Here is a 27,653-nt window from a genome sequence, read left to right on the forward strand (position 1 = left end):
AATGCAGTTTTCGTTATTCCGGAAAACTAACAAAAGTTTAAAAATACTTATCGATCCCTCCCACCCCACCTTGGTTTTCCCCGCGCAAAATGTATACCCAAACATCAGAGGTGTTAAAACGGCAGATCAAGTGCATACACAGTTGAGGTCACCCGGCGATGACTGAGCGTCTTACCCCAAAACCTCGAAGTTTCCAACGCGTTTCCTTTGTTAGCTCACTGGCTGGATTCCAGCCGCCACCCCCCCAAGCACCCCGCCCGCCCCGGGCGCGAGGGTCGGCTTCGCCCGACGGAAGCCCGGCCGGTGGGCCCCGCGGCGCGTGCGGCCCCGGCGTCCACTCTCGCGGCCCAGGCGAGGGCGGGCAGCCGGCTCCCCCCACGCCCGGCGGGACCCCCGCGGCCGCCCGGGGCTGGTGAACACCGAAGGCCGCGGGAGTGCGGTCCTTCGGGCTGCAGGGGGCGCTGCGCGCGGCCTCTGGCCCGGCCGCGAGCGCAGCTCTTGTTTAAAGGGCCGGCGGGGCACGTGGCTCGGACGCAGCTCGCGGCCGCCCCGGCAGGAGCTCCGAGGCTGGGCGGCTCCGCTCCGCCTCCGCCGCCGCGCCGCGCCGGCCCCCGGGAGGAGAGCCGCGGAGCGAGGGACGCGGGCAGCCATGGCCGAAGCGGCGCCCGCCCCGGTAAGCGCCCCGCGCGCGGACGCCCAGCCGCGCCGGGCCTCCGCATGGACCCGCGAGGGTCTCGGTCGGGCGGCGGCCCGCGGCGCGGCCTCCTCTCCGCCGCCTCCGCCCCGCGCCCGCGCGTCCGGCCCGCTCGGGCCGCCCGGCTGCCCTCGTCCCGGCCGGGACTTGGGCGGCCCAAACGCCAGGCCGTGCGCGGCGGGTGGGCCGCCCCGACGTCGGGGGAGCGGCCGGACTTTGCGGTCACACTTGATGACAAGCCCTCGTCTTGGAACCGAGTGGCGGTCTCCTCCCGTCCATTGTCTCACTGGAGGCCTGGAGGCCCGGCGGCCCGGAGACAGGCCGGGGGGTGGGGCGGGGTGAGGGGGTGGACAGGCACTCCGGCCCCATCGGTTCTGACGACCGAGGTCTGAGGCTGGGCGGGAGGGGAGCGGGACGTGCCCAAAGTTGCACACCGAGTTGAGGCCAGAGCCTGACGCCCACCGGGGCTCCGGAGCTGGGTCCTCTCTCGGGTGCACACGTGCGCTGACAGCTAGGAGAAGGTGTTGAGTGCTGTTTGCTGCAGGGATTGTAGGCGGGTGTTTTTGTTTTTTGTTGTGGTTCATGAAAGATTAGCAGATACTGGAATGTTGGCTGATAATATACAGTGTGTCCAGTTTGGAGAAAATAACCTTTTAGCCTTTTTTTTTTTTTTTGGACATAGTAGAAAAACATTTGTGAAGAGCTCAATCCACCGTGCAAGCCTGCTGAGTCTCTCAGTCGTCTCGGACTCTTTGTGACCCCGTGGACTGTAGCCCAACGGGCTCCTCTGTCCATGGGGTTCTCCAGGCAAGAATACTGGAGTGGGTTGCCATTTCCTTCTCCAGGGGCTCTTCCTTATGCAGGGATCGGCGCCAGCCTCTCTTGGGTTTCCTGCGTTGGCAGGCAGGTTCCTTACCACTGCAACATCAACTCACCATTATTAATACATCATAACAAGGTTTTTGAAGCCTTGATTTTTCTAGATGCTGATTATTTTGGATACTTTTTAAGGAGGAACTTTTCTTTCCTTAAGGAAGGCTTCCCTGGTGGCTCGGATGGTGAAGTGTCTGCCTACGATTCGGGAGACATGGGTTCAACCCCTGAGTCAGGGAGCCTGGTAGGCTACAGTCCATGGCCTCACAAAGAGTCAGACGTGACTTCACTTTTACTTTCTTTTTCTTTCCTCTTTGGTGAGTTCGGTGTGTGTGTGTGTGTTTAAGGGCTCTCTGAGTGCAAGGGCGAAAAAGAGGATGGGCCTTCTTGGGACTTACAGCCCTGCTTCCTGGGGGAAGCCCCCAGCAAGGCCTTTCCCTGGGGCTACAGGTGTCATCTTCAGCTCCCACTTAGCCCAGGACCACTTTCTCAGCACTTTTCCTGGCCCTTCTCATCCACCTCTCTCCTTCTGCTCTCTTGCAGCAACCTGAGATCCCCCAAACATTCACCCAACAGGATAGACTTGCCCTCAACTTTCATTAGCCCCTGGTATCACACTGTTAATTTGACTGTCTAGGTACATAACTTTTCTCCAGCACAAGGAAGAACGGCATACTTTTTTTCTGCATCCCCATTGTACTGACTGTTGACAGGTGTTCAGTCATTGTTATTGAATGACTGTGTTTAATTGTTTAGTCACTCACTCATTCACTCAGTAGGCATTTACTGAGCATCTGCTGTGAACGAGGCACTCTTTTAGAAGCTGGGAATACAGCGGTGAATAATACATACCTTCATGGAGCTGATGTCCTCATGGATCTTATGTTCTCATGGGGAACAACACAAGCCGTAACAGGAAGGGCCAGCAGGGGGCCTAGTTTAGATGTGTCCTTGGTGAAGGTCTCTGTGAGGCAGTGTTTAAGCTGGAGTCTCAAAGAAGAGGGAGCCAGGCGTAAAGAGGGGTGAGGGAAGCGCTCAGGCAAACGGAGAGGAGAGAGCCAGTTACATCGTAAGAATCCCAAGAGGCTAGGGGAGCTGGCCTGTAGTTAGTACCCAGGAGGATATAAAGTCAAGGAGGTAGGCTGGGATAAGACGTTTCGATTTTATTCTGGGTACACCAGGAAGCTATCAGTCAGGGGACTAAAATGCTCTAGTCTGTATTTAAAAGATTACTGGTCAGCTTGTGGAAAATTGATTGCGAGGGAAGAAGGGTGAACTGGGGAAACCAACCAGGCAGAGTAGCAGCGGTTCCGGGCAAAGGTGACTGGGGCTTGGACTAGTCGTGGCAGAGTAGGAGAGAAAAGGGTGGACTTGAGATACTTTTAGAAGATGCACAGTTAGGCCTTGATGGTAATCTGACCATGGGGATGAGTACAGTGAAGGGCTGAAGTGGTCCCTCTATCCAGCAAGGCTTTTAGCGAGACGAACTGGGCTGAGGCCTGGTCATCAGGCCCTGAGGTCAGCTGAGGTACTTCAGAAGCCCTTTTCCAAGACATTGAGTTCACTTCAGTTGCTCAATCGTGTCGGACTCTTTGTGACCCCATGGACTGCAGCTCACCAGGCTTCCCTGTCCATCACCAACTCCCGGAGCTTACTCAAACTCATGTCCATTGAGTTGGTGGGTAGCCATTCCTTTCTTCAGGGGATCTTCCCAACCCAGGAATCAAACTCAGGTCTCCCACACTGCGGGCAGATTCTTTACAGCAGAGCCACAAGGGAAGCCCAAGAAGACTGGGGTGGGTTGCCATGCCCTCCTCCAGTGGATCTTCCCGACCCGGGAATCAAACCGGGGTCTCCTGCATTGTAGGCAGATTCTTTACCAACTGAACTATCAGGGAAGCCCCCAAGACACTGAAGGACAATGTAATGAACAGGGTGGAGCAGAAAGGCCATGTGAGCGACTCACTGCACCCCTGAGTTGCACCCACCGTCAGCTCAACATCCTCCTCGTTGTCGACAACACAGGGCTCACGTTTATCGTTTGCCACATTGGACATCGTCATGTTAAGTGTTTACTACACCAGTATCGTTAATTCCCACAATCCCATCATGTAGGTATTATTATTACCCCATTTTACAGATGTGGGGTTGGAGTTGAAATGCATAACAAGCTTTGCAGAGCTCAGCCAGCTTGTGAGTAGTACCACTGCCACCGAGCTTCTGAGTGTCAGCGGAGGAGACCAAGACCAGGAAGGGAAGTCACCTGTGCTAGGTGACAGATGCTTTTCCTCCTGATTCCCACTTGCTAACACCCTGGTCTAGCCTCTCCTTGAAGATGGATATCCCCCCTGCTCCTCCCTCTCCTCCACTTCCTGCTGGGTCCTCAGGATCCCAGGTGGGGCTTCACCTGGGAAGGTGCCATTCTGAGGTTTCTCTTTGAGATAGACATCTCACTGGATGATTGTGATCATATCTCCCCTTGCTCTTGCTGGACAGGCTCCAGAGAGGGACAAACTAACAGGGGATGAAAGGCCTTCGACTCCTTCTCCATCACCCCAGCCGGCCGCTGAGAAGAATTCCTACCTCTACTCCACGGAGATCACACTGTGGACGGTGGTGGCCGCCATCCAGGCCTTGGAAAAGAAGGTGGATTCCTGCCTGACCCGCCTGCTGACTCTGGAGGGGCGGACAGGGACAGCCGAGAAGAAGCTGGCCGACTGCGAGAAGACGGCCGTGGAGCTCGGGAACCAGCTGGAGGGCAAGTGGGCCGTGCTGGGGACCCTGCTGCAGGAGTACGGGCTGTTGCAGAGGCGGCTGGAGAACGTGGAGAACCTGCTGAGGAACAGGAACTTCTGGATCCTGCGGCTGCCGCCGGGCAGCAAGGGCGAGGCCCCCAGGGTAAGCCCTGGGCACCGGGGGTGGGACAGCCCGCGGCCCCTGCCCGTCGGCGTGCGGGTGAGCCTGCGGACCCTGTGGTTCCAGGTGCCCGTGACCTTTGATGACGTGGCCGTGTATTTCTCTGAGCCGGAGTGGGGCAAGCTGGACGAGTGGCAGAAGGAGCTGTACAAGCATGTGATGAGGGGCAACTACGAGACGCTGGTCTCCCTGGGTAAGGCTCCAGATGATGCTCGGGGCCCCTGCCCACAGATGGGCCTCCTGCAGGCTGTGTCTCAGCTTTGGCTTCTGTTCCTCCAGGTGTCACTGCGTCTCTGGGCACCTGGGTGGCGGGTGTCCAGTCTTGACCCCAGCTGTCTCTCTACTCTGCACGCAGATTATGCCATCTCCAAACCGGACATCCTCACCCGGATGGAGAGGGGAGAGGAACCTTGTCCTGAAGGCCCGTGGGGCCGGGAGGAAGGGAACGAGAGAGAGGAAGCATGCCCCAGGAGGCCAGGTGCAGGTGAGTGGGGGTGTGGCCGGGGCTGGGGACAGTGCATGCGTGTCCCCGCCCTCCTGCACTTCCCACACTGTGAGGCCAGGAAGGAGCGCAGGCTCCTTATCTCAGGGTAGGCCACGCTCTGGCTGCCGTCACCTGTTTTACCTACCCCCTGCCCCTCACCTCTGGCACCCCCCAACCTATTCTCTGTATCTGTGATCTTGTCTTTGTTTGTTGTTTAAATATTTATTTGTTAAGTTTTAGCTTCGCTGGGTCTTTGCTCCTGCGTGCGGGCTTTCTCCAGTTGCAGCAGGAGGGGGGCTGCTCTCTCGTTTCCGTGGATGGGCTTCCCAATGCGGTGGTTTCTCTTATCGCGGAGCACGGGCTCTGGGGAGCATGGGTGCAGTAGTCGGGGCAGCTGGGCTCTGTAGTTGCAGCTCACAGACTCTATAGAGTGCTGCCTATAGCACTCTATAGAGTGCTGGTTGTGATGCAGGGGCTTAGTTGCTCTGTGGCCTGTGGGATCTTTCTGGACCAGGGATCCTTCCCGTATGTCTGTGTCTCCTGCATTGGCAGGCAGATTCTTGACCACTGGACCACCAGGGAAGCCCCTCTTTGTTTGTTTTTTTTGTTTTTTCTCCTACTGCTATACATTTATTAAAAAGGTCAAAAATTTTAAAAGACTAAACATATTGGCAAGGATATGGAAGAACTGGAAGTCCCAAACTCTTCTGGTAAGAATACAAAAGGAAACAACCATTTTAGTTCATGGTACGTGCTGATGTGCTCGGTCCTGGCTGACTCTTTGTGATCCCATGGACTGTAGCTTGCCGAGCTCCTCTGTCCATGGAATTTTCCAGGCAAGAATATTGGAATGGGTTACCATTTCCTACTCCATCTTTGTTTGTTTTTAATAGATTCCATGTATGAGTGAGATCACTTTCTCTGTCTGACTTATTTCACTTAGCAAAATACCCTAAAGTTTGTTGCAAATGACAGGATTTCATTCTTTTTTATGGCTGAATAATATTCCATTATATTTATATATGTATATACATAGATACACACCACACTTTCTTTATCCGTTCATCTATTGGTTCAGTTCAGTTCACTTCAGTCGCTCAGTTGTGTCCGACTCTTTGTGACCCCATGAATCACAGCACACCAGGCCTCCCTGTCCATCACCATCTCCTGGAGTTCACTCAGACTCACGTCCATCAAGTCCATGATGCCATCCAGCCATCTCATCCTCGGTCATCCCCTTCTCCTCCTGCCCCCAATTCCTCCCAGCATCAGAGTTTTTTCTAATGAGTCAACTCTTCTCATGAGGTGGCCAAAGTACTGGAGCTTCAGCTTTAGCATCATTCCTTCCAAAGAAATCCCAGGGTTGATCTCCTTCAGAATGGACTGGTTGGATCTCCTTGCAGTCCAAGGGACTCGCAAGAGTCTTCTCCAACACCACAGTTCAAAAGCATCAATTCGTCGGCGCTCAGCCTTCTTCTATCGGTACCCTCAAGTTATTTTCATATTTTAGCTATTGTAAAGAATGCCGCAGTGTGCAGTGAACATTGGTGTGCAGATATCTTTTTGAATTAGTTTTTGTTTTCCTTGGAAAAATACCTACATCGCTGGATCTTATGGTAGTTCTATTTTTAATTTTTTGAAGAATCCCTATACTGTTTTCCCTTGTTGCTGAGACATTTTACATCCCCAACAACAGAGCACAGAGTTTTCCTTTTCTCCATATCCTTGTCATTTCTGGTCTTTGAAAATAGCTATTCTGACATGTAAGGTGATGTCTCATTGTGGTTTTGATTTGCATTTCCCTGATGGTTAGTGATGTTTTGCATCTTTTCATGTGCCTACTGCCCATCTGTACATCTTCTTTGGGAAATGTCTGTTCAGATACTCAGATCTTCAAATGTTTAATTGAATTTTTGTTTTGCTATTGAATTGTGTGAGTTCTTTATGTATTTTGGATCTTAACCCCTTATCAGGTGAATGATTTGCAAATATTTTCTTTCATTCAGTAGGTTGCATTTTCATTTTGTTGATGGTCCCTTTTCTAGGTAGAAGCTTTTTAGTTTGATGTATTTCCCCTTGTTTATATTTAGTCTGATGTCCCTTTTTTTATATTGAATCCCAAAAAAAATCTTTGCCAAAACTGATGTCAAGGAGCTTAACTGCCTGTGTTTTCTACTAGGAGTCTTGTAGTTTCATGTCTCACTCAGTTGCCTTTCTTTTTGTGATTATCAGCTTTATCTTTCTATTATAAAATTCCCCATCAACTTTTCACCTAAGGAGTTTAATGGCCATTGAAGACTTTCTGGATTCATTACTGAATTAGGGGTTGTAAAATGGTGAAATTTGGTCATTACTTTGGCGCCTAATAGGGCTTCCCTATTAGGTGCCCTGGCCTGCTGCAGTCCATGGGGTCGCAGAGAGTCTGAGACGACTGAGAGGGCTTCCCAGGTGGTGCAGTGGTAAAGAATCCACCTGCCAATGCAGAAGGTACAAGAGACGCAAGTTCAATCCCTGCATCAAGAAGATCCCCTGAAAGAGGAAATGGCAACCCACTTCAGCATTCTTGCCTGGAAAAGTCCATGGACAGAGGAGCTGAGTAGACTACATTCCAGGGGGTCACAAAGAGTCAGACATGACTGAGCATGCGGGCATCAGCACCTAGTAGCTGAAATTCTTTTATAAAGAATAATTTCCCTAACCAGCTCTTTTAATTACCTTGAAATATAGTCTGTACAGAAAAGGCAGGTTAGCTGCTTAAATATTTCTTGTCATCAATTTTTGGAATGAAGAGTTGCTTCCTTAGAAGTCTCCAATGGTGGCCAATACTTGGGCTTTTCTTTCTTCCTTTTTTTATTATTATAACTTTGTAGGTGAATGTTTTATACATGCAGTCCTTTGCAACCATTATTTTCATGCTTACATTGTCCCATTCTTGGCTCTTGGGAACCCCTTCAAGTTGACCTATAGGTTATTTTGATGTAACTTCAATGGCATTCAGACACACAAGATGTATCACTTACATTCCCATCAGTGTTGTGAAAGAGGGCCTCTTTCCCCACAGCCTTGCCACTAGGGAATGTGGTCATACTCGTAGGATTTTAGTCTGCGTGATAGGTAAGGAATATTTCAGTGCGCTGCTGCTGCTGCTAAGTCGCTTCAGTCGTGTCCGACTCTGTGCAACCCCATAGATGGCAGCCCACCAGGCTCCCCTGTCCCTGGGATTCTCCAGGCAAGAACACTGGAGTGGGTTGCCATTTCCTTCTCCAATGCATGAAAGTGAAAAGTGAAAGTGAAGTCGCTCAGTTGTGTCTGACTCTTTGCAATCCCATGGACTGCAACCCACCAGGCTCCTCCATCCATGGGATTTTCCAGGCAAGAGAACTGGAGTGGGGTGCCATTGCCTTCTCCATATTTCAGTGTAGTTTAAAAAAATAGATTTTTTTAGAAATAATTCACAGACTATACAGTTCACCTATTTAAAGCATACAGTTTAGTAAAAGGGAAAGAGAAAGTCGAGTCTGACTCGAATTCTCCAGGCCAGAATATTGGAGTGGGTAGCCTTTCCCTTCTCCAAGGGATCTTCCCAACCCAGGGATTGGACCCAGGTCTCCAGCATTGCAGGCGGATTCTTTACCATCTGAGCCACTAGGGAAGCCCAAGAATACTAGCGTGGGTAGCCTATCCCTTCTCCAGTGGATCTTCCTGACGCAGGAATCGAACCGGGGTCTCCTGCATTGCAGGTGGATTCTTCACCAACTGAGCTATGAGGGAAGCCCCCTTTCACTTGCACTTTGAGTGGTTCCTAGAATATTCATAGATAAGTGCAGCCACAGTCCATTTTATCACATTTTTTGTCACCTCAGAAACAAGCCCTGTATCTTTCAGCTATCACCTGAACCCCTTCCAAGCCCCCTAGTCCTAGCAACAACAAATCTGCTTTCTGATTCTATAGATTGGCTGATTCTGGACATTTCCTATAAGTAGAATCATATAATACATGATCTTCCACGTCTATCTTCTTTCATTTATAATGTGGTCAAGGTTCATCTGTATTGTACTGTGTATCAGCACTTTATTTTTTTTCTTACTTTAATCAAATGCGTAAAACAGATTAACCATATTGACTGTAAGTGATACTAAATACAGTTCAGTTCAGTGACACTAAATACATTCCCATGTTGTGCAGCCATCACCAACATTCATCTCTTACCCCTTTCATCTCGTCAGACTGGAATTCTGCTCCATCAAACAGTGACTCTCCCCCTTTGTCAGCCCCTGGCAACCACAATTCTCCTTTCTGTCCCTTTGAACTTGAGTTCTCTAAGTAAGTACTTCATGTAAGTGGAATCATAAAGTATTTGTGTTTGTATGACTGGCTTATTTCACTTAGCGTAACATCATCAAGGTTCATCTATGTCATAGCATATTGTTTGAATTTCTGCCTTATTAAGACTTTTATTATATTGAGGTAGTTTCTTTCTATTCTTAATTTTTGGAGTGATTTTTTTTCATAAAAGGGTATTGAATTTTGTCAGACACTTTTTCTGCATTAACTGAGATAATCATATGTTTATTTTTTTTTCTCCCCGTCATTCTCAGTGTGGTATATTCCATTGATCTAGTTCCACATGTTGAACCATCCTTGCATTCCAGGAATAAATTTCCACTTGGTTGTGCTATTTAACCTTTTTATCATGCTGTCCAATTCAGGTTGCTGGCATCTTATTCAGGGTTTTTGCATCAATGTTTGTAAAGAATATTGGTCTGTAATTTTCTTGTAGTGTCTGTCTGGCTATGGTACTGGTATAGTTTTGTTTATGGGCCATTTTAATTTTTCATTCTGTGAAATATTCATGTCTCTTCCACTCAGAAGCTTTTTTAAAAAATGCATACTTCCTAGGCCCACCTAGAACTAACTGAGGGGAATCTTGGGGGTGCTCCACAGGGGATCTTTATACACCAGCCTGCTGGAGGACTTGGGTTTGGGAACTGCTGTTAAACTGTCTCGAGCCAGGACTCCCTAAAAAAAGCCAGATCTTTGGTCCTGTGTGTCGCGGTACTGTCGCATACCTTAACATACTATATGTACCATTTCTTTTCTCTTTAGCCTGGAATCTAGTTCCTAGACAATCAGTGAGGTTCACTTCACTGTCATACCCCATGGCCAGGTGACTGCAGTCAGCTGCTCCCCAGTGTCCTGGGAGACCTCTGCGTCGCCCTTAGTGGCACTGATTTGCATTCCCCAGGCCTTCCTCCATGCCCAGAGCAGATCCCCAGCCCAGTCAGCCCTGCCCAGGAGGAGCCGAAAGAGGGTCAGGCCCTGGAGCACCAGCGAGACTGGGAAGCAAGGATGACCCCGCCGGAACCGGGCGCTGGTGAGTGAGGGCCTCTGCGCGGCTGTGCCAGCAGGGCCCATCAAGCGGAACTGAGAAGAGGCGCTGCAGCTCGAGGGTGGGAGAGACGGCTGGGGGCGGCCAGGCTGCTCTGCGCTGGACAGGCTTCCCAGGAAACGGCCCCGAGCCGGGTCTTAGAGGTGGATTTTGCTGGGAACATAGGGTATTTTCGGCAGGAGAACACAGCCTGAGCAACGGCGTGAGTTCCTCAGGTATGCTGGGGGCCAGATACACCAGTTTGGCTAGAGTGAAGAAGGGCACAGGAGGGGGGCGTGGGGCCTCTGCAGGGAGTGAGGACCATCAGGTCAGTGGAGCAGTACGACTTGTGTGTCTGGCACGGTGCCAGCCTGTGCGGCCCTCAGTGAGTGTCCTCCTTCGGAAGGTCTCTGGGGGCTCTGTGGCTCCAGTCACCCCTCCCAGTGTTCTGTGCTTTTGTTTAGAGGAACATTCTTGCCCGTCCTGTCACAAAAACGGCTTATAATCCAGAGAGCACCTAGCAGATAACCCAGAGCCTTGTTTTCTGTCTCCAGACTGCTCTTTTGCTAACTTGGTGATCCCCCTCCCTGCCAGCCTGACCATTCAGTCTCTGGGGCACTTTCTGTCCGTTTACTTCTGTGCTTCCCCACTGGCTATGGGCCCCTCTGAATATGGGTGACAACCCCCCATTCCCTGTGTCGGTCCTTCCCAGCCAGTGTGTCAGAGGACTAGACCTTCTTATTGTCCCTGCTCTGGCACTGGGCTCTGGGGCCTCCCCAAACCCTCTGTCCTTTTGAGGCCCATCAGGGAGGCCTCCTGAAGCTTAGGGGCCAGGTATTAGCACCACCTACGTGAGAGCTGGGGGTATGGCCTTTGCCACACCTCTCTCACCTCTGAGGCAGAGGTTGGGGGGCTGGAGGTGGGGAGCCACCACCCTTGGGACAGAACGTGGTGCTTCCTCTTCCTGGCCCTGGAGCTGGAGCACATCCTGGGCCTGCTGGGGGATGGCTCTGTCTCCTTCTGGGGCTGGAGGCTGGGAAAGGCCTTCACGGGACTCTCTCTCACAGGGCCCCCAGCCGGCGTCAGCATTCTGTCTTCAGTTAAACGGGAGGAAGATTCTTCAGATGGGGAGTCACCAACCTGCCCTCCCAGGGACATCCTGCCCAGCTTGGGGCCAGGTGAGTGAAGGGAGGAGGCCCCATGGCCTCAGCGGAGCCTCGGGAGACCTTGGGGCCCCTCTGGGAGTGGGTGTGGGCTTGCATGATGGACCTGGGGAGGGCTTTCCTCTGAAGGGTGCCTCCCTCACCCCCAAGTATTACTTCCTGGGGCTCTGAGGACCCCGGTCACCTGTGGTCTGGTTCTTCCCCGTCGACGTCTGCTCTGGGTGGGAAGGTGCTGCTTGCAGACAAGCCGCGAGCTGCCAGGGGGCAGTCAGGTGGCAGAGGCCGCCTCACGGCCGCCCTGTGACACAGCCCAGCTGGACCACCTCTCATGTCTTAACAGTTTGAGTATGGAGGCCTGTGATTGAAATTAGTTCTTCCTGCTGAGAGTCTGTGCATATTCTGTGAACCGGCCTTACACCCTGATAAGCAGGAAAAAGTAAAGCGATTATTGCCTATTCTGGCCCAATAGAAAGGGATCCAGCCTGCCCCCATTCCACCCGGGTTCCGGCTTTGGGGGAGGCACGTGCGTGATCTGGGTCCCCCGTGGGGTTGTGGGCGGCCTCAGATGAAGAGACCTGGCAGGTTTGCCTCTTCAGAGAAGAGGGCCTGAGACCCTCACTGGTTCCTAAGCCCGCGGATACCGTGGCAGCCTATTCAGAGCAACAAGGTTTTTTACCTCAAAGTTTAGATAATTCTTAGACTCTTAATGATTCTGTAGCTGGAGGACTAAGTTAAAAACAGTGGGTCGTTTCTAACGTAGAAATGAGGTTCTGCCATGAGTTATCTGTGAGGACTCCTAGGTGAGCCGCGAGCAGAGAACCCACAGTCTTGCTGTCGGGTGCTGCCCTGGGGGCTCACCAGTTAACAGCTCTCATCCTCAGTGGTCTCCCAGCTTGTGGTTTAAGCTCAGGCTTCAGCGACAATGGAATCACTCCTGTCCTGAACCTTGGAAGTTGCCTGTTGAGGGTGGAGGTATTCGTTCTCATAGGCAGGGGTCCAGGTTCGCTGTCACCGGGGAGCCGACTCTGTGGTCTGGCAGGTAAGGCTGGCGGATGCTGGTCTGGGGGTGGGGGTCGGTCAGAGAAGAGTGTGGTTGGGGGCTGGCTCCAGAGGAAGCCAGAGGAGCAGCAGATGGAGGATGTGGGAGAACACAGGGCTCCAGGCAGGACTGAGGCCAGGGCCTGCCCCCCTCCCCCCACCGGCCATGGCGACCCCTGCGAGCTGGGGCTGAGACCGCCAGTCGCTGCCTTCAGAGTCAGGGGGACCCACCCTGAGGCCCAGCCTGGAAGCCGGGCCTCGTGCCTGCTTTCTGTCACCTGAGAGCACACTGTGGGGCAGGCGGTGGACAGTTGGTGTGGATTTGCCAGTAGCTCTGACCCGGCAGAGTCACTCGCCAGCTCCAGGCATGAAGCCTCTTACAGTCTAGGGGCTGTGAGGCCCGCAGCGCTCATTGTCATAGATCAGAGCTAAAGTCTTCAGAACTTTGGAGGGTCCCGTGAAGCCAGCATGTCTCAGGGTTGAGGATATGGGCCTGTCTTTGTCTCCTCTTCATTTTCCATCCATCTGTGTCCCCTGGTCTGAGCCCTGGCCCGGGCTCCTGGTTTTGCAGCGTGGTTTCCCTGCCTCAGGCGTGAGAACTCTGGAGCAGGGGCTCAGGGAAGGCGGTGTGGGCCGGGCTGGTGTGTCCGGATCCCGGCTTGGGTGCGGGGAGGGGGGGCCCGCTGGGGGGCGGGGTGTGCCCCGCCCTGAGATCAACGCAGACTCCATTTGCCAGGGGGTGATGCTGTGGTCATCAAGACGGAAGCACCATCCGAGGACGAGATGACGCCAGAGCCGCCCTTCCCCGGGGCGTCCCCGAGCCGGGCCGCGTGTGGAATCCCCAAAGGGCCCAGGAGCAGGACCGGGGGTTCTGGCCGGCTTCATGCGGGGGGCATCCCCCGGGCGCGAGCGGGGGACCCCCGGCCCACGGGGGCTGGGGCCCAGCCGCCCCGTGTCCTCCCGCGTCGGCGGGAGCGGGCCTTCCCCTGCCCTGACTGCGGCCAGAGCTTCCGCCTGAAGATCAACCTGACCATTCACCAGCGAAGCCACGTGGAGGAGGAGCACCGGGAGGCCCGGGGCGGCTCGCCCACCGGGTGGGGGGACGCGCACTCGGCACTGGAGCCGGGGGAGGTGGTGGTGCCCGGCCCGGTCATCCGCTGGCTCCCCGAGGAGCGCGAGGGCCGCCGGCCCTTCGTGGGGCGGAGGCCGGCGACAGCCAAGGTGTACCACTGCAGCGAGTGCCTGCGCTTCTTCCAGCAGCGGAAGAGCCTGCTGCTGCACCAGCGCCTGCACACGGGCAACAGCCAGGGCTGGCCCACCTGCCCCTACTGCGGCAAGGCCTTCCGTCGGCCCTCCGACCTCTTCCGGCACCAGCGCATCCACACGGGCGAGCGGCCCTACCGGTGTCCTCAGTGCGGCCGGGCCTTCAACCGCAACCACCACCTAGCGATGCACATGCAGACGCACGCCCGGGGCCAGGTGGGCCCGCCCTGCCCCGGGCCCCCCACCCTCTTGGGGAGCCTGCCCCGGCCCCGGCCCAGCCGCTCGGAGGAAGGCTGACCAACACGAGCCTGCAATGTCATCCCGGGGAGGACCTTCTCTTCCCCGCCCCTACGGAGCTTTTCCACTCGAGCCTGACGCTGGTTCCTTCTCGGATGGCTCAGGAGAGATTCCCGCCCCGCCCCCCCCCCCCCCCCGCCCTTTATTCAAATGGGAAGCAGTGGCCTTTATGTTGAGAGTGTATAGGGGTGACCAGATGCCTCAGTTCCTTGTCACTTTTTGCTGCCTTTGCTACATTCCTGACTTATAACGGCTCCATTAAGGCTTAGGGGAGTCCACACTTTGGTGGGGCCTTTGATTAGTAGCATGGAGGGACACGAGAGCCAGGGTGATAGGGGCATTGAGGGCGTGGGGTTTCTCCATCAACAAGACAAACAGCAAAGTGGACAGAAAGCCTGAAGAAGAGGCGCTGGAAATTTGAATTTGTTACTATTTTGAAACTTCTTTTTTAATAGTTTTTCTAAGTGTTTTTGTTAAGTATTGTGTGTGGTTGTAAAGGGGACCAAGATCTCCTGAGGGACAGGAATTAGCCTGCCGCCTCCTTCTGTGGGGATGGCAGAGGCACTGTGCAGACCAGCTGGGTATCCCTGCTGATGGTGGTGCCTCGGCTGCTGCCCTGGAAACCAGGTGTCTTCCTAGATGTGTGTGCTTGGCCCAGAGTGATTCCCAGTATTTCTCGTTCTTTCCTCAGTGGGTGTTCGCATCCGTGATTAACTCTGGTAATCAGCTGAGACTGGGGGGAACTAAAGCCTGGAGTGGATGACATTTCCCCCAGGGTCTCAGTGTTCATGGGTGCGCACGCTCCATAGACCCCACCTGATACCTGGGGGAGTGTAGGGGGGGGGGAGGTCAGGTGCACCATGGGCCCAGGAAGTCCTTCCCCTAGGGAAAGGTCCTACTCAGAGTGAGGCTGGTGACCCAGCGTGGACTGTGGGTTTGCCAGGCCTGACTTGTCATGTTAAAGGATGGAATGTCTTCTAGAACTTGGGGCTCATGGCAGAGTTAGGCCAAGAGATCTAGGTGAAACTTTTAGCCACCACCAGCCTCACGTTCCTTATCGGTTAAAGGTGACCCACATGCATCCTCCACTTTAGATTAGTCACGGTCATAATAGATTTGGAGTCAACAGAACCATAGGCAGCCTAGTTTTGACCTTCCTTTCACCTTCAGGGCCCCCTTCATCTCCAGCCCTTTTTCCACTCAGAATCACTCAAGAAGGACCTTTATTTTCCGGAGTGAGTGGAAGGTCCTTCGGGTGCAGAGTGAGATGAGACTTTCCCTTTGGGCTGTATCCCGCAGGTGCCTTCAGTACCTCAGTGAAACAAACTTACCAAAGCAAAGAGGTTCAGATGGGTGGTTTGGACAATAGCATCGGGCCTCAAGGAGATGTCCTGATTGCAGCTATCTTCTTGTGCCTCTTAAATCACACCACTTTGGGTGCTACCTAGAGACCAGCCCTTGGTTAGGCTGATTTTGAAGCTGCAATCGTGGGTCCTCAGCTGTTCTGATTGTTGTCTTATTTGTCTGGCACTGTGTGGAGTGTCCAGTGTTCAAGCCTGTTTCCAGGTGCCTGGGTCCCTAGCTGTGCCACTTCGTGTTGCCCCCCTCTGATCTTCCCTACCTTTCCTAAAGTCCTGAGCAGAGTTGGGAGCAGATGGAAACACTGCTTTCATTTCTGGGACAGAGTATACACGTCAATGACAGCTCAGCCAGGCCTGCCATAGATTCTGTCTGTCTGCTCTTGCATCCTCCAGCCCTTGCCAGAGGCCCCACAGTCTGGACTGGGCTGTCAGCAACTGCACAGGATGTGGTGCTAGTGTAGCTGATGCGAGCTTAACCCTCAGCTACAGAGTTAGTCTCAGGTGTTTCCTTGGGGATGCCTCAGGGCTCAGAGCTTCTAGGCCTTTCTAATGCTTAATGCCCTATGTAAATACAGAGACTCAGACCGAAGGAGTGATCGCTATGCGTTGGTGCTCCCCTTCTTCCAAAGCACTCAGTGTGCCAGGCTCCAGGCTAGGCCTTGCGAGTTTGCATGACACTCAATAGGTGTTCAAAGGACCTTTCTTTAAAATAAAATGAATCAATGGAGACTGCGTGACCTGGAAGGGTGGAACCTGGTTTGACCCCCAGACTCAGCTCTGGGTCTCGGGTGCCTCTTTCGTAAAGGAGAAGTTGGGGTTCTGGTGTTAAAGGCCCTTAAGAACTGTGACGGTGGCGGAACCTTGGCTGCCTTATTGCTCAGTAAATATGCTGGACTCAAATGAGTGCACGTCATCTGGTTCCTGCTCTCTGGGAGTCAGCGGCGATGTGGGAAGTCTCCGCCCCCCACTAGAGTGGACTGCTCAGCGGGACCCCGGGAGCCACATTAGGGCTCACGCCGCAGGGGCGGAGCCTCAGGGCCGGCCAATGGGGGTGGGCTCTGGGATTGCACGGGGGCGGGGTTTCCTGGTCCGGCCAATGGGGAGCTGCCTCTGGCCCTGGTTGGGGGGTCGGGGGGCCGGGACCCTGCTTGCAGACCTGGGGCACCCTTCGCCACGCTCAGTTGGTTTACTTGCTGTCCTTCCTGGAGTTCTTGTGTTCCCACGTGCCTCGAGCAGACTGCCAATCGGGGAGCCCAAGAGCTGGCCTGCGTGAGGCGTCCGCAGTGGAGGCGGCGACTCCTTGGCCTGGCCTCACGGTGTTGGGCCCATGGTCTAGGTGGCCCAGCTCCCGTGAGGGCGGCCCTCACAGAGGATACCCTGCCCACACCCTGCCCTGGAATTGGAGAGGTTCAGCCTGGGTAGTGTCAGTCGCTCAGTCGTGTCTGACTCTTTAGGACCTCCATGGACTGTAGCCCACTAGGGTCCTCCGTCCATGGGATTCTCTAGGCAAGAATACTGGAGTGGGTTGCCATTTCCTTCTGCAGGGGACAGAGATCGAACCTGGGTCCCCTGCATTGCGGGCAGATTGTTTACCAACTGAGCCATAGCCTGGGTAGAGGAAAGGGGACGTAAACAGCACTTGAGGCTGAAGGGTGTCTGAGCTCACAGGATAAAAATCCCTTCTTTCTCGGCCCGTTTGCTCACCTGCAGACAACCACATTTCCAAGGTTTCCGCCAGCTTTGACATTCTAGGATCCTGCTCGGGATCGGGATGTGGGGCGGATGAACTGACTGTCCTCACTCCAGAGATGCTCCAGGGGCCCCTTCCTGAGGATCTGTCTTTTAGCTGTCACCCCTCTGAGGGCTTACCTGTGGCTCAGGCGGTAAAGAATCTGCCTGTCATGCAGGGAAACCCAGGTTTGACCCCTAGGTCTGGGAGATCCCCTGGAGAAGGAAATGGCAACCCACTCCAGTATTCTCGCCTAGAGAATCCCATGGACAGAGGACCCTAGTGGGCTGCAGTCCGTGGGGTTGTGAAGAGTCCGACATAACTGACACTTTCACTTTTCCTTTAACTGATGAGCTCAGGGAGATCATGACCCCATTAGCATCCCCTTCCTAAGCTAAGGTCAGTGATGTTGTCTGGGGAGGTGATTCCCACTCCAGTCCAGGTTCTTGGCTTCCTTCTGTCAGCAATTTTGCCTCTAGCTGTGTGAGGGTCCCAGAAAGCTCTTCTAGGTCTCAACTCTGATTCCTATCAGGATGTATTTGGGTGCCTGCTCACTCTTTTATGCAAGTCACCAGGGTGTCCCTCCTATTGCTGCAAGAGGGGGTCTGTGTCATAGAGGATTTGGGGCTAGTGTCTCAACCTCTGGTTTTTTTACCGAACTTGCAAGCCCGTGTGCTGAGGCCCATCAATACCAAACATTAGAGTTTGGAACAGAGAAAGGCTTATTACGGATTTGTACAAGGAGATGGGTAGCTCCTGCCCTAAGAACCCCAAAGTTACTGAAAGCTTTCAGCAAGTCTCTCTAAAAGCGAAAGGTGAGGGGTGGGTGTGGCTAGTTGCAGACTCAGTGTCAGATCTTTTGTTCTTGAGGTCTGGTCATGGTCGGGGAACAATGTTCCTATAAATCTCTACCGATGAATGCTATTCTCTGTCCTGACAAGAAAGGGCAAAGCCCCAAGGTACAATTTTCACCCTCCCAGGTCCCAGTCCTGCCTAAGAGAAGGCAGATCTCAGTCGAAGGAGCAGGTTCCACACCCTGCCCAGCTGTCATCCCTGAGGGAGCCAGGCTTTCAACCCAACTGGCCCCCAGTCTCCTCAGGCGGACCAAAGAGGGAGACCAGGTCTCACAGACTATGACCAGACAGATGGTCACTGCTATTAGGTCACACAGGGGAGAGGTTCCCGCTGCCTCAAGGCCTGGAACGAGGCTGATGGCCTTAGTAAGGGCTCTGGAGCCCTTCAGGACAGTGCCCAGTCTGTTCCCTGAGCCCTTCTGCTCACCTGCTGGCCCAACAAGGATAGGTAAGCTGAAGAGCCTCCAGAAGAAGGCCTGAATCTCCCTCTTAGCTCACTCTCCACCTGATGACCACCACACCGCTGACCCTTGACTGAATCACTTCCCCAGTGGTCCCTCACCGACTGTTACCAGTGGGCAGGTAACCAATAGCTGAGCAGGACAACTAATGGTGTGGCTCACTGACTGTTGGATGCTTGTGGGCGGGGCCCACTGAGGCACCACGCAATGGCTGAGCAAGACCTGTTGCCTAGTAACAGGGTGCAGAGTAATGAGGCCCAGCAATGGCTGACTGCCAAGGGCCGTGCTCATCCTGCTCTGTTACAGTTTGACTGAGCCCATCCCTGGCCAGTGTGACAAGGGCTATCAAGATTTTTGTAACAGAGCACAGCCATTACTATGTGTGCCCTTAATCTGTGTCCTGTTGCCAAGCAACGGTTATAGGGGAAGGGCCCATTAGTGGTCCTGCTCAGCCATTGGTGGGGAGTCCTGCTCACCCATTGCTGCAGTGGGCCCCTCCCACAAGCAACCAACAGCAAGTGAACCACTGACGGTTAGTGGGCCGGGCCGTTCAGCCAGCTGTTGGTAGAGTAGTGGTGGTCAGGCAAAGAGTGAGGTGAGCAGGGGGCACCCCGGGAACAGGCTGGGGGCTGTGTCCAGCAGGGCTCCAGAGCCTTCATCAAGGCCACTGACAGGACCCAGGCCTTGAGGCAGCGCTGAACCTCACCCCCTTCCCCACCTCTGTGATCTAAAGGCGGCAGCTGTCTTTGTAGGATGCCCCTGCCATCTGGGCGACCTGAGGGCCAGCTGAGCCGTGGACACAGTCTCCCTCAGCGATGATGGCTGGGCATGGTCTGGGGACCCGGCCCTGAGGGAGCCAGCTGAGACCAGCCTGTTAACCAGGCCCTCGGACCTGAAAGGGTGAAAGCTGCGTCTGGGGACCGAGCCCTTTCTTGTCAGAATAGAGGATAACATTTGTTAGAGATTTACAGATATATGTTGACCTGAGTGTGACCTGACCTCGGAGCACAAAGGATCTGACCCCAAGATGTTTGTAACAACTCACCCAGCTACTCCCTCCCCTTTCCTAGAAAAGGGCTTTGCTGAGGGCTTTCGTGGAGTTGGGGCTTTTTAAGGCATGAACCACTTGTCTCCTTGTGGGACAATAAAACCTTTCTCTGTTCCAAACTCCAACATCTTGGTATTGTTTGGCTTCACTGAGTCGGACACATCAGCTTGTGTTTCGGTAACAATTTTTCTGTTTCTGAAGGTAGAGGAGTCACCTCCTGGTAGACATAACTTCAAAGTGGTTTAGATCCATGCCTGGAGGCCAGACTTGTGAGGAGATCAGCTGTTGTTCCCTAACCTGTGAAGGCGGAACCTGCCTCCTCCAGGCTACACCTTACACTGGGCAGAGACCAGACTCCGAGATGGAGCAGTTGTGCTGTGGGAGAACGCGAGAAGGGACAAGGGTGTGGTGACCGACCAGACGGGCCTGCAGAGCTGACCCCACCTCCTCCCTTTCCTCCCTCATAGAGGGTGCCACCACCAACTCTTGCTGCCCACCCTTGCGGAGATGGTGTGGGGAGGCCCTGGAGCCTGCGTCTCAGGATGAGGGCGGGCCTGGCTCTCACCTTTGCCTGCAGAGGGCAGCCTGGCGTCAGGGGTCCGTGTTTCTGGAAAAACAGACAGAAGAGGGTGGGATAAGCCGCTTGCAGTCACATGGCCGATTGTTAAGGCAGATCCAGGGAGCGGCGTGCCACTTACCACACAAATGTCACCGTGGCCTGAGATGGTCCTGGGAGCGTGGAGGAGGGCAGACCAGACACCCTGTCCTGAGGTCGAGAAGGGTGTCATGCAGCAGAGTCCTGATGGCAAGGCGATCGTGGGCTGGAGAGTGGCCTGCCTCTGAGACCTTCTCTGACCTGTGTCTGCCCCCACATCTCTCCACACCTGCTCCCAAGTCCTCACTCTGAGCTCCAGTTTCTGCTTTCTTCCGTCTTCTCCTCGGCTTCAGGCTCCTTGTGAGAAGGCGCTGAGTCTTCCTGGAATGTCCCCAGCACTTAACACAGTGCCTGACATATGTAAGTAACAAACAATGAGTGCTTATTAAATGAAGGACGAACCCAAAGGAGCTCCGTATTCTCCATCTTTCAAATGATAGCACTGGATCCAAGGCCCAGTGCAGTTTTCAAGGCTTTTTTAAAAAAGAGGAATCTTTTATTCAAATGACACAAGGCAAAGTGGGACCACCTTGACTGAAGCAGGGGACAGGACTCCCGGAGCCCTGTTCTCTCAGGACATAAAGAATCGTGCCAAGACACCTGTCCATTGCTTTCTAGACTCTGACATTTTCTTTGGGGAGAAAAGTTTGCCTTTAAGCTGGTCCTTTGAATAGGTAAATTAAATCACCATGAGCTCAGACCTGGAAAGAAGGTGGTGTACTCAGCCAGGGTATTGAGTAGGTCGCATATAAATCTGGTGGTAAAAGTAGCATTTTCAGGCCCCTGCTGGGGCAGGGTGGCCCCTGTGGTTTCTGACCTTTCTGTGAGTGCTGTTACTGCAGGAACCGGGGTGTCACTTCCTGCACAGCAGGGCGTGGAGTTAGCTGGGCCCGGCACTGTGGTCAGCCATAGCCACCAGGGCTGGGTTCCTACAGTAGTTGTGGAAGAACTGGGCTGTTTGGTGGTTCCCATGGAGATGCCAAGCAGGCAAGGCCTGGTTGAGGTGCCCTGGGAGCAGAAGCCCCCCAGCCCCGGCTCAGCTCTGCTGAGCTGTGGAGCCTGGGGGTTTGCTCCTGAGTGGGGGCTCAAGTGAGCACTAGGAGGTGGAGGCATGAGGTCCAAGGGGCACCTGGGGTCCACTGTGGGATCTAGGAGGTCCCTGGGGTTTCAGCAATTACTTTCTTGCATTCCACCCTCTCTGAAAGCTTTTCCAGATTCATCAGGAGATAGCTCTGCTTCCTGCCTGCCCCTCCGCCGCCTGGCCTGACCCCCAGAACAGGCCCTGCTCGTGGGAGCTGCTTCCACACCCTCTGGCTCAAATCTTGGGCTGACAGTACGTGAGCAGATTGCTTTATTTACTCATGTTTCCAGGGGCCGGCTTCTCCTGCTGGGACTCTAGGCAAGGTGCAGACTGCATTCTCCCTCAGGAGATCTGGGTTACAAAGTTCTAGCATGTTCCTTGGGGAATTCAGAGGCAGGTCCACATTGGAGAACCAAGGCTGGAGAACCCTCTGAGCAGACACTAACCAGCCTCTAACCTTTGAAAGTGTTTGGTGGTTGTTGTTTTTTTTTTTTTGATTCTGCAAATGTGTTTTCACAAGAGTACATTCTCACCAAGAAAATGTGTGCAGATGAAGCTGAAGGGCTCTCTGTGCCTGCCACCCTCCATTCCCCACCCTCTCCCCCAGGCCCCTACTATTTTCCTTCTGGTGTGTAGCCTTTCAGGCTTCTTTCTCATGCATATTTATACAGGTAGGTAGTGCAGAAAAACACAGGGTTTAAAAAGCACACATACCATACTCTGTGTATCATTCTGCAGCTTGCTGTCTTCACTGAGGAATATGTCTTAGGGACCTTTTCCTGTTGGCACCTTTTGATCAGCTGCACCCTCGGAGCTCCTGGATTTGGCTGCGTGGTAGGAACTTGGTTGTTAGAGTCCTGATCTAAGTGTGGCAGCCAGTAACAGTAAATGATTAGAACTCAATGAATTCAGTAAAGTTGCAGGATATAAAATTAACACACAGAAATCTGATGATATCTATACACTAGCAAAGATCAAAAAGAGAAATTAAGGAAACAATCCTATTTACCTTCACATCAAAAAGAATAAAATACCTAGGGATATACCGACCTAAGAAGACAGAGGACCTATATTCTGAAAACTTTAGGACACTGATAAAGGAAATTGAAGACAACACAAACAGATGGAAAGACATAGCATGTTCTTAGATTGGAACAATCAAATTCTTAAAATGCCTGTACTATCCAAGGCAATCTACAGATTCAATGCAATCCTTATCAAATTGCAAATGGCATTTTTCACAGAGGCAGAACAAAATAGTTTAAAATTTGTATGGAAATGCAAAAGACCCTGAATAGCCAAAGCTATCTTGAGAAAGAAAAAGAAACTGGAAGAATCAGACCTCCTGACTTCAGACTATCCTATAAAGCTACAGTAATTAAAACAGTATACTACTAGCACAGAAACAGACATCTAGGTCAAAGGAGCAGGGTAGGAAGCCCAGAAATAAACCCACGAACCTATGGTCAATTAATTTTTGACAGAGGAGGAAAGAAAATACAATGGAGAAAAGACAGTCTCTTTAATAAGCGGTGCTGGGAAAATTGGACAGCTATATCTAAAAGAATGAAACTAGAACATTCTCTAACACCATATTAAATAAACTCAAAATGGGTTAAGCACCTAAATGTAAGACCAGACACTATAAAACTCCCAGAGGAAAGCATAGGCGGAACACTCTTTGACATAAATTGCAGCATATCTTCTGAATCTGTCTTCCAGAGTAATAGAAATAAAAACAAAAAATAAACAAATGGGACCTAATTAAACTTAAAAAGCTTTTTTCACAGCAAAGAAACGATAAACAAAACGAAAACACAACCTACAGAAAAGGAGAAAATAGTTACAAATGATGTGACCAATGAAGGATTAATTTCCAACATATACAAACAGCTCATGCAACTCAGCATCAAAAAAAAAAGAAAGAAAATAACTCAATCAAAACATGGGCAGATGACCTAAATAGCCCTTTCTCCAAATGCTCAACATCGCTAATTATTAGAGAAATGCAGATCAAAACAACAGTGAGGTATCACCACACCGAGACCAGAATGACCATCAAAAAAGTCTACAAACAATAAATGTTGGAGAGGGCGTGGAGAAAACGGAGTCCTCCTATACTGTTGGTAGGGGTATAAACTGGTTCAGTCACTATGGAAAAATGGTATGGAGGTTCCTTAAAAAGCTAAAAATGAAATTGTCATATGATCCTGTAATCTCAACCCTGAGCACTTATCCTGAGAAAATTATAATTCAAAAAACACACCAATGTTCATTGCAGCACTGTTTACAATAGGCAAGACATGGAAGCAACCTAAATGTCCATTGACAGGTGAGTGCTGTGTGTATATATATATATATATATATATATATATATATATTTGAAAAGAATGAAACAATGCCATTCGTGGCAACAGGGATGGACCTAGCAATTATCATACTAACTGAAGTAACCCAGACAAAGACAAATATCATAATATCATATGATATTGCTTACACAGGAATCTAAAAAGATGCAAATGAACTTATTTACAAAATAGACATAGACCCACAGACACAGGAAAGAAGCTTACTGTTACCAAAGTGGAAAGGGGTGGGGGAGGGGTAAATAAGGAGTTTAGGATTAACACATACACACTCCTATATATAAAATAGATAACCAACAAGGACCTACTGTATAGCGCAGGGAACTATACCCATTAATTTGTAATAAACTGTCAGTCGTGTCTGACTCTGCCATCCTATGGACTGTAGTGCCGGGTTCCTGTCCAAGGGATTCTCCAGGCAAGAATACTGGAGTGGGTTGCCATGCCCTCCTCCAAGGGATCTTCCCGACCCAGGGATCAAACCCAGGTCTCATAATGTCTCCTGCATTGGCAGGTGGGTTCTTTACCACTAAGGCCATCTGGGAAGCCCATAAGGGAAAGAATCTGTAAAAGAAAAGATGCGTGTCTATATATGTATAACTGAATCAGATTGTTATACACCTGAAACTAACTCCACATTGTAAGTCAACTACAACGTTTTTAAAAAGTGTGGCAGCCAGGAGCAAGTGGCTGGGCTGGCTGTGTCAAAGTTTCTTCCATGAGCTACAGAAAGGGAAGAGCTGTACCCTGTAGTCCTGGGAGCACAATCTGGCATAGTGTTTCAAGATCTGGGGGGCCATTAGATATTGGTGGTCTGGAATGATCTCCATTCATTCATTTATTTAACAACAACAACAAAAAATGTGCCTACCTTGGGCAGGAAAAAGGAGCAGTCATTATTCCCTGCTCTTAAGGTGGGCCTTAGAAGTTGGCACAGGGCTTCCCTGGTGGTGCAGTGGTTAAGAACCTGCCTGCCAATGCAGGAGACACGGGTTCAATCCTTGATCCAGGATGATCCCGCATGCCCACAGAGCAACTAATCTGGGCCGTGTAGGGCGCCTGCTGACTCCAGCAGCAGAAACAATAGACTGCTCTCCTCTTTCACGCAGTAGACTTGACCTGTGAGCTCAGAGCTGCAGAGTTGGCCCCCTGGGCTGTGTCCTGGCTCCCCTTGACTTCTTTCAGGGGAGTCACCCCCCATTCCCTGTACTGTAGACATGGATTCTGAGTGGGAGCGGATACATTCTTACATGACATCACTCCTGAAATAGTGGTATCACTGAACTCCCCTTGGTTGCACTAGAACCCCAGCCAGGGCAATAAGGGTCCGGCTCTAGGATTTTTCAGAATTAAACACTTTTCTCCCTGGCATCCCAAGTGTGGTGATGTACACCTAGAGGTGTTTGATGTGGGAATCTCAGCTGCCTGGAGAGGTTTGTTTGAGAGATTAAAGCTAATTTGAGAAGGAAGCAAAGAAAAAAGCTGAACGGAGAGTCCTGATAACTTTTGAATTTCCGAAAGTCAGTTTCTTCTCTGATCTAAATTTCTTAAAGATTTGTTTTCGTGTTCATCCTCAGTCCTGTCCAACTCTTTGCAACTCCATGGACTGTAGCCCACCAGTCCATGGGATTGTCCAATCCCTCCGTCCATGGGATTCTCCAGGCAAGAGTCCTGGGGTGGGTTGCCATTTCCTCCTCCAGGGGATCTTCCTGACCCAGGGATTGAACCTGGGTCTCCCGTGATCTCCTTCATTGCAGGCTGACTCTTTACCCACTGAGTTTGTTTAATCAGTTGATATTTAACTCTGCCACTGATTGTCAGTGTTAGCATGATATGATTCTGGACATGAAATATTAGCTAGACAGTTGTGACTGGGGGTATAGCTCAGTGGTAGAGCATTTGACTGCAGATCAAGAGGTCCCTGGTTCAAGTCCGGGTGCCCCCTTGTTTTCTTCACTCACAGAACCCACCTTAGGGCTCATCTTTCAGGAGAGAGTATTTGGGGTGAAAAGGTGAGAAAGGGGAGATAAATGAAGAGCTAGAGAGATGGATGCTGGGTAAACAGACTCAACAGATGTCCACTAGAGGGAGTGAACAGATTGAGACTTGAGACAAAACCACGTCTGGTCCTGCATCGTCTGGGCTGGAGGAGACAGGACAGGAAGGAGAGATGCTAGACTGCTGCTGATGGCAAGAGGAGCTGACCCAAGCCCTGCTCCCTCTCCTGGGCCCCGGCTCTCGCTGCCTTCTCTTTCCCCTCCCTCTTGCTGTGCACAAGGTGTTTGCAAGAAAATAATTTCTCATCAGCCTGCACATCTCGGCTCAGTTCACAAAGGACTCTTGGCTTTGCGGGCAGAGACTAACCCTGACGGGCTGAAACCACGATGATCACGCTGTCCCTCGGCGGTTGTATCTGCAGTGGGCACAGTTCTCTGAACCATGAACCTCCTTAATCAGCCAGGGGTCCTCAGTACCTGGCACAGATGGGAACACGGTAGGGGCTCAAAGGATGTCTGTTGAGGGACTTCCCTGGTGACCCAGTGGTTAAGACTCCATGCTCCCAGTGCAGGGGGAACAGGTTTGATTCCTGGTGGGGGAGCAAAGATCCCACATGGCACAGCCCAAGATAAAAAGAAAAATCTGTTGAAGACATGACCTGGCTACAGGGCCCTCCCCACTCTCCCCTTCTCCATGTCTGACTTCCAGAGTCCCTTCAGCATCCTTTCCCTTCTCACTACAGCCTTGCCCCCAGCCTTCCCCGGGTGCAAATCTGGAAACAAAGTCCTTGCTGAAAAGGTTCAGAGAGAGGGTGGGCACCTGGAGAAGGTCCTGCAGGTCAGCACCAGGCTCTGGGGAATCCAAGCTGGTAGAAAAACACTGAACTTGTACAGAGGTACCAGGAATTTTTCACGTGTGGTTCGGCCACCTGGCCCAAGTCCTGTCCTTCCTTCGGCCCTAAACTCAGAGGAGCTCATTTCCCACCTTGAGGAGTTAGGGGCACTTTGCACAGCTGCTCATGTAGTATTTATTTCCCTGTCTTTCATTTAACAAATATAAATTAAAATACTTACTATGTACTAGATTTGGAGCTTCCCAGATGGTGCTGGTGGTAAAGAACCTGCCTGCCAATGTAGGAGACACAAGAGATGTAGGTTCGATCCCTGTGTCTGGAAGGTCCCGGAGGAGGGCATGGCAACTCACTCCAGTATTCTCACCTGGAGAATCCCATGGACAGAGGAGCCTGGCAGGCTACAGTCCATAGGGCCGCAAAGAGTCGGACACGACTGATGTGACTTAGCACGCACACATGACGTACCAGATTCAGGCTCAGGGTTGAGCATCCTTAAGAAAAGTGAGGTGGGATCCCTGTTCTCAAGGGGCTCATGGACCAGCGCATGGGTCCACTGTGGTGCAGAAAGCAGACACCTGAGATGTGTATCTTGTGCTCATCAGTGAGGCTGCTGCCTTCGAGGTCTTGATTTCAAACACAGTATCGGACCATCACCGCTGTCTGCTGACCTTGCCATGCCTTCTTTCAAGGCACCATATGGCTTTTCATCACCTGCCTCCCCTCCCCGTGTTCTCTCCTCTTGCCCACACAGCTTGGATCCATTGACCCAGCGAATCAACAGCTCTCTTTCAAATCTCTTACGTATCCGGCCCTCTCTCCCTGAATGGAATCTACCTGGCAAAATCACAGTGCAGGTATTCACTTATTCCATGCCCACATCCAAGCAGCCAGACATTGCTGGGGACAATCACCCAGCCGTCTTGACAAACTTCACCTGTGACCAAAATCTCAAGTCAGTATTGGATGTAGCTAGGGTGGCAGTAGTGGTAAAGAATCCGCCTGCCAAAGCAGGAGACACAAGAGAGGCAGGTTCAGTCCCTGGGTTGGGAAGATCCCCTGGAGGAGGAAAGGGCAACCCATTCTTGCCTGGGAAATCCCACAGACAGAGCCTGGTGGGCTACAGTCCATGGGGTCACAGCATCAGATGTGA

At 52.1% G+C, this 27,653-nt stretch overlaps 1 protein-coding gene and 1 non-coding gene across 2 annotated transcripts; both read left to right on the forward strand.

The window, feature by feature from the left end:
- The first annotated feature begins 278 nt into the window (after positions 1-278).
- On the forward strand, positions 279-16,358 carry ZNF783 (zinc finger protein 783). The gene is made up of 7 exons (XM_069587041.1): positions 279-673; positions 4,064-4,465; positions 4,550-4,676; positions 4,839-4,967; positions 10,214-10,342; positions 11,404-11,514; positions 13,274-16,358. The coding sequence occupies exons 1-7, from the start codon at positions 650-652 to the stop codon at positions 14,095-14,097; spliced, it is 1,746 nt and encodes a 581-aa protein (XP_069443142.1). The 5' UTR covers positions 279-649; the 3' UTR covers positions 14,098-16,358.
- Positions 16,359-25,525: 9,167 nt separating this feature from the next.
- TRNAC-GCA (transfer RNA cysteine (anticodon GCA)) lies at positions 25,526-25,597 on the forward strand. The gene has a single exon. It is a non-coding gene; the product is annotated as a tRNA-Cys (tRNA).
- Positions 25,598-27,653: the final 2,056 nt, after the last annotated feature.

Source organism: Ovis canadensis, chromosome 4 (genome assembly GCF_042477335.2).
Source record: "Ovis canadensis isolate MfBH-ARS-UI-01 breed Bighorn chromosome 4, ARS-UI_OviCan_v2, whole genome shotgun sequence".
NCBI classification, from domain to species: Eukaryota; Metazoa; Chordata; class Mammalia; order Artiodactyla; family Bovidae; genus Ovis; species Ovis canadensis.